This window comes from Symphodus melops (genome assembly GCF_947650265.1).
Source record: "Symphodus melops genome assembly, chromosome: 3".
Taxonomy (NCBI): Eukaryota; Metazoa; Chordata; class Actinopteri; order Labriformes; family Labridae; genus Symphodus; species Symphodus melops.
Window position 1 is genome coordinate 24,817,098 of NC_136693.1, and position 13,756 is coordinate 24,830,853.

At 42.5% G+C, this 13,756-nt stretch overlaps 2 protein-coding genes across 3 annotated transcripts in view; one reads left to right on the top strand and one right to left on the bottom strand.

Annotated features, from left to right (window-relative positions):
- Window positions 1-138: 138 nt before the first annotated feature.
- On the bottom strand, window positions 139-6,915 carry snrpa1 (small nuclear ribonucleoprotein polypeptide A'). Of its 2 annotated transcripts, none has more exons than XM_079339118.1 (9): window positions 6,690-6,915; window positions 5,515-5,662; window positions 5,171-5,249; window positions 4,826-4,872; window positions 4,478-4,580; window positions 3,209-3,288; window positions 2,835-2,910; window positions 2,527-2,620; window positions 139-429 (listed from the first exon to the last, which is right to left on the bottom strand). In XM_079339118.1, exons 1-9 carry the CDS (start codon window positions 6,769-6,771, stop codon window positions 239-241), a joined length of 900 nt encoding a protein of 299 aa, XP_079195244.1. In that variant the 5' UTR covers window positions 6,772-6,915; the 3' UTR covers window positions 139-238. The 2 variants fall into 2 exon arrangements, with proteins under 2 accessions (XP_079195244.1, XP_079195245.1); XM_079339119.1 differs by having other exon boundaries at window positions 139-423; window positions 6,690-6,914.
- A 2,200-nt stretch (window positions 6,916-9,115) lies between these two features.
- slc7a6os (solute carrier family 7 member 6 opposite strand) overlaps window positions 9,116-13,756 on the top strand; it is a 5,304-nt gene continuing 663 nt past the window's right edge. Inside the window, exons 1-5 of the mRNA XM_079340054.1 lie at window positions 9,116-9,404; window positions 9,910-10,236; window positions 11,473-11,679; window positions 12,201-12,330; window positions 13,151-13,756. The exon at window positions 13,151-13,756 is cut by the window's right edge and continues 663 nt beyond it. Of these exons, the coding sequence (XP_079196180.1) occupies window positions 9,216-9,404; window positions 9,910-10,236; window positions 11,473-11,679; window positions 12,201-12,330; window positions 13,151-13,278 (981 nt within the window). The 5' untranslated portion in view covers window positions 9,116-9,215 and the 3' untranslated portion in view covers window positions 13,279-13,756. The remainder of the gene's footprint in view (window positions 9,405-9,909; window positions 10,237-11,472; window positions 11,680-12,200; window positions 12,331-13,150) is intronic.

Sequence of the window (13,756 nt, forward strand, 5' to 3'; positions counted from 1 at the left end):
TTGCTCTTTTCTTTATGATTCATGATTTGTAAAGGACTACTTCCTACTTTTAGGAGCAATGCACAATAAATCCAGTGTACCCGTGCTGATTTGAATAAACTTCTACTCTAATATAGAAAAAGATAACTTACTCAGTAGTATAAGAAATCACTTTAATGTGTCAATTTACATTAAAAAGAAAACAAACAAACATCTTGCATCAAACAGAAATAAAATAACAGAAAGGCTTTGAGGGTTCTCAGGATCCATTCACATGAGCCTCCACGTCCATGTCTTCATCCCCCTCTTCATCGTCATCTCCATCATCCCTCTCTTCTCCTTCAGCCATTTGATCCTCAGTCTGTGAAACCATATCCTCTCCTGCTCCTCCTTCTTCCACCTCCTCCTCCTCCTCCTCCTCCTCTTCTTCTTCTTCCACTCCACCTGGATCTCATCAAAAAAAACAATTTGTTAACATCAAGTTTAATTGGTCACATCTACCATCCTATCCTCTGTGCCAGCAGTCTCCCATCAAGAAGCATGCATTGAAATCAATGAACAGAAACAAGTGACTGTTAGCTTGTTAAAAAAAATAATAACAGGTCAAGACCTCGCTGGTATGATCACCGCCCACCGTTTCATAACGCTGTTTGGCCTAATCCCTATAGGTTCTGTTAACACAATTAGCTTCACGTGGGGAGGAAAACACTGACCGCAACATCATAAACACTGGGAGTGTATGTACGTGAAACAGTATATGTATGTATATATATATATATATATATATATATATATATATATATATACACACACACACACGTAAAAGCCAGTAAATTAGAATATTTTGAAAAACTTGATTTATTTCAGTAATTGCATTCAAAAGGTGTAACTTGTACATTATATTTATTCATTGCACACAGACTGATGCATTCAAATGTTTATTTCATTTAATTTTGATGATTTGAAGTGGCAACAAATGAAAATCCAAAATTCCGTGTGTCACAAAATTAGAATATTACTTAAGGCTGATACAAAAAAGGGATTTTTAGAAATGTTGGCCAACTGAAAAGTATGAAAATGAAAAAGTGAGCATGTACAATACTCAATACTTGGTTGGAGCTCCTTTTGCCTCAATTACTGTGTTATTGCGGCGTGGCATGGAGTCCATGAGTTTCTGGCACTGCTCAGGTGTTATGAGAGCCCAGGTTGCTCTGATAGTGGCCTTCAACTCTTCTGCGTTTTTGGGTCTGGCATTCTGCATCTTCCTTTTCACAATACCCCACAGATTTTCTATGGGGCTAAGGTCAGGGGAGTTGGCTGGCCAATTTAGAACAGAAATACCATGGTCCGTAAACCAGGCACGGGTAGATTTTGCGGTGTGTGCAGGCGCCAAGTCCTGTTGGAACTTGAAATCTCCATCTCCATAGAGCAGGTCAGCAGCAGGAAGCATGAAGTGCTCTAAAACTTGCTGGTATACGGCTGCGTTGACCCTGGATCTCAGGAAACAGAGTGGACCGACACCAGCAGATGACATGGCACCCCAAACCATCACTGATGGTGGAAACTTTACACTAGACTTCAGGCAACGTGGATCCTGTGCCTCTCCTGTCCTCCTCCAGACTCTGGGACCTCGATTTCCAAAGGAAATGCAAAATTTGCTTTCGTCAGAAAACATGACTTTGGACCACTCAGCAGCAGTCCAGCTCTTTTTTTCCTTAGCCCAGGTGAGACGCTTTTCGCGCTGTTTCTTGGTCAACAGTGGCTTGACACGAGGTATGCGGCAGTTGAAACCCATGTCTTTCAAGCGTCTCTTGGTGGTGGATCTTGAAGCACTGACTCCAGCAGCTGTCCACTCCTTGTGAATCTCCCCCACATTTTTGAATGGGTTTTTTTTCACAATCTTGACCAGGGCGCGGTGATCCCTATTGCTTGTACACTTTTTCTGACCACGGTTTTTCCTTCCCTTTGCCTCTCCATTAATGTGTTTGGACACAGAGCTCTGAGAACAGCCAGCCTCTTCAGCAATAACCTTTTGTGTCTTTCCCTCCTTGTGCAATGTGTCGATGGTCGCCTTTTGGACAGCTGTCAAATCTGAAGTCTTCCCCATGTTTGTGTAGGCTTCAGAACTGGACTGAGAGACCATTTAAAGCCCTTTGCAGGTGTTTTGAGTTAATCAGCTGATTTGTTTGTGGCACCAGGTATCTTCAAAATGTAACCCTAACACAATATTCTAATTTTGTGACACACGGAATTTTTGATTTTCATTTGTTGCCACTTCAAATCATCAAAATTAAATGAAATAAACATTTGAATGCATCAGTCTGTGTGCAATGAATAAATATAATGTACAAGTTACACCTTTTGAATGCAATTACTGAAATAAATCAAGTTTTTCAAAATATTCTAATTTACTGGCTTTTACCTGTATATAAAAGTGTATTGTAAAAAGGTGGTTAAATCTTTGTGAACACAAATGTGGCAGATGAATACTGTATGTGTTAGTGGATCTCCATCAGAGAGCAGTGTTAGTATGGGATCAGAAGTCACCTTCTCTCAGATCTCGTCCTGGGATCTGACCGGCCTGCAGCATCCCCTTCAACCTCTCCACCTCGGCCAACGATGAAGCATTGGCAATGGCATTCTGAAACCCACACACAATATATATATAAAGTGTTAACGCAGATCACCTCACATTCTCCATGCTCTCAAGGCTTCATCTCCACCTCCAATTTAAAACCATGAACAATCTATCCAGTCCAAGTAGAGCAACAACTCCCGTTACAGATTACACTTCAGGAGAGCGAGCGTGAGAAACTGCAGCCGGGCTCTTCAAATGCTCGGATCGTCAGACGCACCTTGATAGCTTCCACGTCAGCCTGAGACGGCCCCGTCCTTTTCTTCTCCAGCTGTGCTGCCACTCCAGGAGTGAACCTGAAAGAAAACGCACTCTTTAGACTCCAGAAACACACATGCTCCTCTGTGTGACCTCTTAACCAGCGTAGTATCTGTTCTTTGTTCTTAAACTGATACATGTCCACAGACAGCAGTCCTTAGCAACACTGTGGCTCCAGATTGGAATAAAGCGAGGCTGTGTCATAGCTTTATCACCTCTAGACACTGTTTTCATGCGTTACATTAGCTGGGATCAGAGTAGGACAGATTGAACCGATCAGCAGTCGGAATCCAGTGTTTCTGAGGAGCTGCTGTCCGTCGTGGACTTTCATCTTACGTTTTGGTTCGCTTGGCAATATCCTTTGCAAGTTGAGCGCCACGCTTCCCTTTGAACATTTTCTCCGCCTCCTGGCGTTCCTATGACGATATCACACAGTTAAAGAGAACATGCTTATTATAAACACACTGTGATCCTCCTGCCTCGCCTTGAACCGAGTCGTCAGGGAGAAAGACACTCAGAGACGGATTCAGGTATTTTTCCCCACCAGAGCCACTCTCGGCACTAATTCCTTCAAGACGGGCTTTGATTGAGTGTGTCCACTGAACGAGGTCGTTTTTGTCAGCGACAGGCTTATTATGCTCGTCTGACAACACTACAGAAAGGATTCACACAGAGAACAACCTTCTTATTAAAGAAAAGAAGTCAAGCCCTTAATACAAATGGTCATTTTACAGACAAGGAAACAGGAGCTTCTGTTTTCCAGCTGCTTCGTCAATTAGACCCAGGAATATTTCATCGATATGGCCAGGTGTAAAAAAATACCTCAATCAACTTCGTTTTTTAAATATGAGGACCACAAATTCAATCAAGCTGCATCAAATCAGGTAGTTAGAAAAATGACCCGCACAGAGTGACACAAACATGCAGGATATGCTCCGGCGAAGATTTGACGTAAAAGTATGAACCAGGTTAAACACAAGATGGAAATGACCTTTAACAAGCTAACAGATTCAGTATCACTATAGCTTCCCCTCCAATATGTTCAGTCTGTAACCGTTCTGCTGCGTCACCTCACACCAATGCTTTCTTCTTCTCTGGTTAGCTAGTGGCCGTTATCAAATCAGCTCTCAGATGCACTGACTGCTCCATCTGACATTTCAAGCAGGCGACAGTCAATATCTGATAGATGAGACAAAATACAGATGAAGACTAGTTTAAAAAAATAATAATAATATATATATATATATATATATATATATATATATATATATATATAGCAGGTAGCCTAGTGGTGAGTTTGTCAGCCCAAGTGAGCAACCCAGGTTCAAATCCAACCTGTGGCTCTTTTCCTGCATGTCATTCCTCTTTCTCTGTACTATCTCCAAATAAAACCATGAAAAGCCCACAAATAACAGTTTAAAAAAAGAAAAACTATTCATGATCATTTGGGTGAAACAGACCCCTCTCTAGCACTCATTTGTTCCCTTCTCATAAATAAGTCGGGACTTCCAGTCCTCATCAGGGTTCAACCCGAGTTCAGACTCCATCTCTAACACAGACCTTTACTCACACAGGACAGCTCTTTTGAACGACACCGTCACTTACCTTTTGTTTTACCTTCTGGAAGTCCAGCACACGGATCTGTGGGATTTTGTTGATCATGTAGAGCCTGTAATGCTTCTTGTTCGTCACCGGGTTTCTTAACAAACTGAAATTCACATGTTGCATACATGGACACGTTGATCAGTTTTGAGACATCTTCTATATCACTGACTCTAATATTTGTCTCATGTCACAGTTCTTTCTGGAGTTTTTGATGTCTTTTATGTGATGTTTCTTGCTCTGTCGGGCACTCCGAGTAGCTCTCTGTATGAATGCTACTTTATAAACAAGCCTGCGTTTCCTAGGGAACGGATGATGTCATAGCCAGCTCATTTTGGATGCGATTCATACCTGAGCAGAGTGAGCGTCTTCACAGAGGCCAGTGGGTCCAGGTCTCCCTGCACACAACAGAACAACAGGTTACCACCTGTTAAGACCTGACTAATCAAAGTCAGATCAGCCCAGAAATTAGACGCAAGGACTTCAGGAAGGAAACGAATACGAGCAGCTCTACGTGCCTGATGTTCATGGGAGGTGTGTGCAGAAAGATGTTTTTGTGAGTTGTTTATTAAATCTACACTGAGATAAAACATTCATCAGACCTGAATCATGAATCAGTAAGAGCTCCTTTGTGTTCAGCATCAGCCCCTTCTACAGTCACAGAGACTGCGTGGTGTTGCACACAGATCTACTCACCAGCTCCTGGATGTTGTTGTTGGTCAGAATCAGTTCAGTCAAACATGGCAGAGAGTGCTCCAGGTTCTCACCTACACGACTGGAGACACGTTCACATGACAAACAGTCAGCCTTGAGTCACACTACCAGCGTGGGCATGTTCTTACACCCCAACGCACACACTCGTGCAAAAGCACTGTTGATAGATCAGTTTTCAGCCCTGAAAAAACACTGTCAATAGAAAACGCACAGCACTTGACTGTGTGGAGCTACAGTCATTCTGAATCATTGTTGGAATCTGTTTTCAGTTACATTGAAACATCATTGTTGAGCGTCTCAAATTCAGTGCGAGAGCTGAAGCTCACCAGATCCTGTTGTTGTTCATCAGTAACGTCTTCAGTCTCTTCAGCAGCGGGAAACCGTCCAGTTTCCTGATCTCATTATCAGAGAAGTCCACCGTGTCAAACTGGTCCAGAGTCGCTCCCAGATTTTCAAGCACTGGGATTTTATAACCTGTAGGAGGTAAAACATGTGGATGAATGCTGAGGAACGTTCACTCTTAACATATGGATATCACAGACCGTTTCACAGAGCACTAAAGGATGTGATGAGAAGAACGTGAGGAGAGCATCATGTTACAAGAGTGAAACTTCACGAGTGTCTTCAACAGATCGCTTGAAAAAAAAAAAAAGTGATTGATAATAATTAAAAGAAAAAGTCTTTATCAATATTCGACAACAATGGTGAAGTGTATTTAATATTTGGAGGAGAGTTTACTTTTTATGCATACATTACAGAGACGATCCTCAGACAGACTGATGTTAAAGTCAGATCCTTTTAAGCAGAAACATCACACTGCTCACAAGCACGAGACTGCACTGAAAACAATCCTTTTACTGTGTAAATGAGCGAAACAACAGAGCAGCAGGTCGTGTCGAAATAGTAACCAAGTTGACTCTGTTATCTGAGATTTAAGGAAAGTGTCAGAACGAATGTCTTAATGATTATCCATTATATTTTACAATAAATACTGAGATATGCTCTTATTTAAAGAAGAACAGCAATCTTTGAGACACTTTGTCTTCAACACCTGCTGTAACTACTACAACCACAGGAAGTCACCAATTAACATGGTGACCAATTACAACGTATCACCAGGAAGTCTGAATATATATAAAAACAATTATGATTATTACACATCTGTTGAACTGCACAAAACAATGTACTCAAGGATGGCAATTTATAATGATTAAAAGCTAATTATCTAGTCCACATAAAAAGTGTAACTAAACTGTGAGAGATTTCTCTGAACTTTAGAAATCTGTCCTGATGATTTAATCAGATCTGCCGCTGATACTTACCAATAATGTGTATGCGTTTGCTTTCAGATAAGACAAGATAAACATGTAGTAAATAAAGATTGCCTGTTCATAATATCCGAGAACTAAACTCTAACCTGACACATTGTTCAGGGTTCAGCTCGAGGCCCGTGTTTAGCCTCAGCGAGCTAACAATGCTAACTATAGAGAGGTAAACTAACCTCGTAAATCCAGCTCTCGGTCTCTCACAGGGTTCGTGTACTGAGCAGCCTGCTCGATCAGCTCCGCTGTTAACTTCACCATGTCGACACCAACAAGGGACGAAAAACAACACAATGCACTTTTATCTGAAAAACGTGCAGCACAGACTATCCCGCTTCAGCACGCAGGGCGGAACTGTTCTTCTTCTTCTTCGGATTTATGCAGGATGAAGCCACACTACCGCCATCTACTGCTCAAGAGTGAGAACATCTTCTCCCTTTGTTGGAGTTTTACAGCAGTCATATTTCAGCCACCAAATTTACTTAGTTTTTGTAAAATGAGCACAATCATACAAAGTAGATTTTGCCTACTTTTTTCTTTCACAATAAGACATTTAGGACTTTTATTTTTCTTGTAATTTCTTCGAAAAAGATGATCACCCAGATTTATCAGGTGAATGTGGCTTATTAAGGGTAATTAGTTATTATGACAAGATATTAGTCAAATACACCCAAGAGTTGAGCTTTTTGCTGCAGTGTATTTTTTCATTGAACGAAATCTGTCAATTATTTGTTGTCTTTGATTCATGCATTTTTCTGCATTAAACTTTACACTCTCCTCTGTGCCCTGCTGCATCTATTCTAACCCCTTGTTAGTTGTCTTTTCAGTGTACTTTTTTACCTGCTGTCACCTGTCCTTATTCTTTTTTTCAAACAGTACTATTTCCAGACATGTAGCACATGGCTTGTGGGCATTTAAGCAAAAGTGTACATGGAATATCTTCTTCCTCAGTCTGCTGTTTTTGCACTGCCCTGCACCTATGTGATGTGTGTATAACTCCCCTTTAAAGGGAGTTATACACACATCACATAGGTTAGTTATCTAGTTATCTAAGCAAGACAAAAAATTACATCATACAAGCTGGTAAAAGAAGATAGAAATGAGCTGTTATGTTAAACCACAATGTAATGTTTGGAGATCAATAAATTATCTAGTTCTACTTTTTTTTTCCTCCATCATCCCTGCTGTGTAGTTATGACTTGTTCATGTCACTGATGACTGCTTGTACATTTTGATTACTGGGTTTTACATGATGGTACTCTATTTTTATATGTACGTGCAGCAGGAGTAGCTAAAATTCCCCATTTACAGGGCTGGAGTCATCTTTCCAAACAGATCCAGGTATCCTCTTTAACTGTGAAGGATTCTTAACCTGTGACTCCCCAGCCTACCGAACCCTTTCACAATTTGAATAAGACAGTTCTTGTTTTTAAGAGACAGGTTCCCAAAACCATGACAGCAAGCAAAACGATGAAATAGATTACATATATGACATAATAAGATCATCAAAGTTCTGTCGATGTAGAAGAAGGACAGTTTTCTCATAACATCAGAGGTCTCCCCTTTCATACACAGCTTCAGTTTTCTGTCATTGATTGTTCCAAGATATCCGGAGGTTTGGTTTGTACACACTCTTATCCTGGAGGGGGCCTTCAGAGGTCAATAAACATTTTAGAAACATTCATCTGAAGGAAGGACTCTTCACACCATCCAACACATTTCATGATGGCTGAACAGTGGTCTCATTTGTCTTGCAGCAGACTGACAATGACATAATGTCTGCTTTATCGTTCTATCCTCTCCGCTGCTTCAACACATATGAGATGGCAGCAGAAACCTCCACCTTCAGGTCAACCGAGCTTTAAGATTGACATTAACAAAGCAGAATTAGTTGAGAGATTTATTGACAATCAGAGGCGCACACACAGTCAAGGTAGGAAACTGCAAACCAGTAGGGGGTCCCAGAGTGCTCACAAACTTAAACCAAAGCAATGGACAAATTTTGCAATGACAGTAGGGAACCTCCTTAAGGGGCCCCCATTTGACAGCACTCAATGAAGAAAGGTCAAGAGGAATTAGCAGTCTATAGGAGAGAAAACAGGAAACAGTGAAAAAGAGGAAGAGCAGTTAGCATTGGGACACTGGCAGACATGAAGGTCATGAACGCTGGTTGGAGGGCCCCCAGTTGGTTTTAGTCTAGGGCCCCAACATTGCCACTGTTGACAATGTAAATACAACTTTACAGCGACTACCATAGCCTACAACTACTAAGAAAGTGTAGTATGACAAGGATGCTGATGATATAAAAACATGTTTTTATTGTCAATATATCTCTCAACATACATGTTTTTATTATACTTCATAAGAATTTTCAGCTTTTCAACATTATAATTTTAAACCTAATTAGGGTGGTTGCCTGATTGTCAGTTGTAATTCTAAGTTTTCTTGATGTAATTTTCTATATACATTTCCTTTCATAAGTATATGATAATATGTTATAGTTTAATCTTGGGAAAACTTTCAGCGCTGTTTTTTTCCCTCATGTTTTTTGAATCTATGATGTGACGTTTGTGGTATCCGGGAATAAAGGCGGAGTGAGCTCTCACTCTATTTTCTTCCTCTCTGTGCCAGTGCCAGACCCGCAGCAGACACGCTCACTCACAGACAGACAGACAGACAGACAGACAGACAGACGGAGGGTTAACATGGATCCAAACACGACGATTCTCCGAGTCAAGAGAAAAAGGGGCATTGACCCCGCAGATGCTTTGTTGCTGGCGTGTAAGCGTATCCGTCCAGAGCCGTCCCAGAGCTCAGGAGAAACGGTACCGGAGCCCAATGAGGCCCAGATCGAAAACTCAGTCTTCAAACTCGTGGCGACCGTCGCGACCCAGGTGAGAGGCCCACTGTCTGAGAGCAGGCTACGCAGCTGACAGGCAGGACGGCAAATAAACCCCTTTTAGTTTCTCGTTACTGATGTGATGACCTCCTAAAATGAGCGGACTGATGACAAAGTGAATTTGAGAAAGTGAATCATCACATCGATGGGAGAATGACGCGCTTACTGAGCTAGTTGTTGTTAGCTTAGCACTCGGGCTAGTCAACGATGTTGGCAAACATTAGCCGAAGGTTGCGTTAGCTTTTATATTGGCGATTTTTAGGCCTCTAAAATGACATGTCCACGTATATTTACCAGAATTACGAAAGTAAATACTCGATAAACACACAGTCTGGGTGTCAGCCCAATGAGACAAAGTTGAGTTTAAAATAAAGAAGAGGATGGTGATGTGTGTTTGGTTTTCTTGTGGTGCATGTAGAATTTCTTTAAACGTCATGTTACCAAGAACCATTACATTTCTGAAATCGTTGTGGAGCCTGATGTTGTCGTCTTCTCTGCAGGATGCTCCTGTTCAGACCCAGGTCCGACAGGCTCTGGCTCGGCCTCGTGTGGCCCCCCCTCTGCGCCCCTCTGCAGCCAGCAAGCAGCGGATAGTTGGGGACCTGAGGAGCACAAAGTGGAGCACGCGGAGAGAAGAACGCTACAGAATACTATCAAACCTTCGCACAGGTGTGTCGAGCCCAGCTGAGCGCCAAACACCCCAGGCAGACACACAGGAGGGTGCACAGGAGACTGGGACAGAGCAGCAAAAATGTTTGGGTCTTGGTGAAATCCAGGTGGTAGATCTTGTACATGAGGATGTAGAGGATCACAAGCCCTCTAACAAGGTGAGTGGAGTTTTTTTTTTTATACCTTTTAAGTAATGCCAGGAATCAATACATGCTTACTTTCCAGTCCGGACAAGACTGCACACTGGGTGCTGCAGGCTCTAAATACTGAGCTAAACCAGGGTCCCTTAATGCAGACTCTAACCACTGAGCTAAACCAGTCTCTCACTCTGCCAGTAATGGTTTAACAAGCGTGGTGTTGTTAATTTAGGCTTTTTAAAAAAATTTTGTTAGTTCACTCTTACTTTTTTAACCTACAGTTTTCATGCATACCAGCAGCAGATCAACAGGTTGCGTTGATGGGACAGAGGGCGAAAAAGTGAAGGACAGGGACCCAGGTTAAAAAAAAGAAAACATTGATCTAAAACTTGAGAATCTGAGTAAATCAAGTCTGAAAATAAGACTCAACCACAACTTGTGTACTAATGTTTAGAAGTAAAAATACAAGTTATAATCTGACACCTTTTTTTTCTTTTTTAAATGTTTTTTACTTCACAGCTGGAGCATGTTGTTGATGAATCAAAAATGTTTCAGGTTGTCCTCTTTGAGTTTTTGGTTTTACTCCTATTGAATGTCACAGAAAATGTAATGTGTATATTTCCATGATATTCGCACAAAGGCAGAATATAGACTCGCAGTGTATTTTATTGGAGCGGCAGTAGCTCAGTCTGTAGTTTCTTGGGTTGGGAACCCGAGGGTCGCCGGTCCGAGTCCCAGTGCGGACATGCCTGGTAGCTGGACATAGCCTTCCTTAGGCACCACAGACACCCCTCCCCAGCCCTGGGGCAGCTCAGTGTGCTTCATGGTTACCAGAGTGAAAACATCTAATCTCCTCTTGGGGATCAATGTAGTGAAATAAATGAAATTTTAGAGCACTGGTGGTACACGGACCACGGCACTCGCTGTGGAAACACTATAATTAACGAGGGTCCCAGCGAACTCAGACGTAATGCGGTGTTGACGGAGGGGAGAGTTGGGGTCATTTCTAGCTCCTTCGTTTAAAAGCGAGTGGAGGGGCGTTTGGTGGTGTGCCGCTGGAGGCTTCATGGAAGCGGAGGTGTCACCAAACGGCTTGTCGGTTTCGGTTTTATGCTGTTGCTCAAGGGCGACATCTAATGGATCTTTTTAGGGAGCCTCCTATCTGTTTGCAGTAACGTCATGTTTACTCTCCCTTATCACACTCACAGATTCTTTTCGTGCTTTTGAAATATATTTATTTATTTATTTTTTTTAAAGATGCTGTCCTCGGATCCAGAAGTGATCCTGTGCAACAACACCAAGATGCTGCGGGAACGTCTGAGCATATCTGGAGAGAGACTCGGAGAGGACCAAGAAGAACAGGAGGTCGACTACGTCTATGACCTCTACTACCAGGAGACGGTCACACCGGGCTGGATTCAGGACATCCTGTCTGTCAGGGCCTACGCCGATGAGGGAGAACTGGTGTGTGTGGATGGATGGACGGACAGATGAATGAGTGCTGAACTCTGAGTGAGTGAATGAAGACATGGGTGACGTTGATGGTAAACTTTGAGAGGGGGGGGGGTGGTTTGGGGGGGGACAAGGGGTCTTGAGCTCAAAACGGGTAAGACCTAAACCGGGTCTGCTCGGATTTGCTCAATTAACTCGAAGTGACACCGAATCAGGCACTGTTTTCACTCCGTACTTTTAAGCATCAGAACTTCGACATAGACGAGTAGTCAAAACAGTCTGTGATAGATGTGGATCTCTTTTGTTGAGGGGAAAAAATAACAGGGACTTATTGAAACGCGTCTTGCTTGTAACAGACCGACTGACCACGGTGCTCTTTCAGGTCCCATCCTTCAACTGCTACGCTTTGCTGCATTTTCTCACCGTGATCGTGTGACTGTTGTTTTCACACTCTGAGCACAGTGAACAAGCAATGACGGGCTGTCGGATAAACTGTCTTTTTTTTTTTTTTTTTTTTTTTTTTTTTTCCCAAGGTGCCCGATGTGGCTCATGAGGAGGAGGTCTATGAAGACGAAGACGATGAAAACGAGGAAGCCAACTGGAGGAACGACTACCCAGATGAAGGAAGTGATGCAGACAGTGACAGAGAGGAGCGCTATGGTGGTATGTAGCGATGCACCTGACCAGGTGTTCAGTGAAGAGTACAGACAGAGGATGATACGTAGTTAAAAACGATGCCATTAGATATATTTAGGATTATTAAAGACAGTGAGGGTAATTACATGATGGTCCTTTTTTTAATGTGAATGCACATTTAATGCCAACAGTTTTTCATCCTGAGTAGTCAATCATGATTATCTGTAATAAAGACACACTCAAGTGAAATGATAAAATTAAACGTGAAATGTGGTCGAGTCTAAATCGGAGAACGGCACGGAGTACATGACAGCCGTTTTCCTGACTTTGTGGTTAATTTTACTCTGATACACTCTGATTTTTTGAGAAATGAACGTTGTGTGCTTGAACTGCACCGTGTTGAAGCACACCTCTTCCAAGTGTGCCAGAGCCAAGGAAGTTTATGTGCGTGATCCTGGATCTGAACCTTGCCACTAGTCAAACAAACAGGACGTTTGGGCTTCATGTCAAGGCCAAACTCACCTCGTGATGTTGCTCTGAGTCTACTTCAAAGTATGACTGTCTGATGATGGCTTGAATTCTTACACAGAACCTTTCATGGGACCAAGAAACGCTTCACATCACAACACACAAATAAAGACAACGCAATTGTCCAATCTAATATGCTGTTAGCCACAAGCTAATGCTTAATGACTGCACACAGTGTCTCTGCCTCATTTCTTTACCCAATCTAAAGCCTGACTGCTGACCCCCCCAGAAACGGACTTTAATGAATACACTATCATGACACCTCACAGTGCATGGAAACAACACGCCCAAATAAAAGTCTCTGTTCGTCTGTGTGCAGGTTACTGGGAGGAGGAGCACTCGTACAGCAGGAGGAGCTGGGAGCGCTACCAAAGGGAGGTGCTGCATGAGCTGGGCTGCCAGGGTGAAGATGAGGATGATGATGGGGACAAATGCGATTCAGATTGATCTGTTTCCTAACCCACACCTGTCAGTGTATCCTCCAAACATCCCTTTCACAAACACCGTGCTCCCAAGGACTCTGTACAGGTGAGGGGAGATGGCTGCAAGATTAGCATGCGACAGAAAAATGAGGCACTCCTTAGATTTGAACACATTTGCTCCAGTACGGTGAAACTGCGGTGACAAACATTTGCTATTCCCTCTTAATCTCAACCATTTCAAATGGTTATCGATATCAAAATTTCAAAAACCATTTCTATCTGAACTACTGCTACCTCCTTTTTTTCTCTCAGTGCATGGCACGTTTTAAGGTTAGGAGCCCTTCATCATCCATAAGGTTAATTTCCACAGAGGTCTCTTCCTCTTAAAGAAACTTACATGGCATCCAAGAGCAGGAAAACCAACACTTCAGTCTCAGGTGTCACTCCTGCTGTCTGACACATTCAGAGGCCTCGAGGGAAGCTGCAGCGAACTTCAGCCCAAC

Bases quoted from the DNA above. Each gene is read 5' to 3' on its own strand.
- snrpa1 (XM_079339118.1), bottom strand. From the start codon at position 6,771: ATGGTGAAGTTAACAGCGGAGCTGATCGAGCAGGCTGCTCAGTACACG. The intron at 2,911-3,208 runs GTAAGATGAAAG...GTTTTCTTTCAG, and splicing joins ATTGCCAAGCGAACCAAAAC to GTTCACTCCTGGAGTGGCAG. The intron at 2,621-2,834 runs GTGCGTCTGACG...TGTGGGTTTCAG, and splicing joins CTGACGTGGAAGCTATCAAG to AATGCCATTGCCAATGCTTC.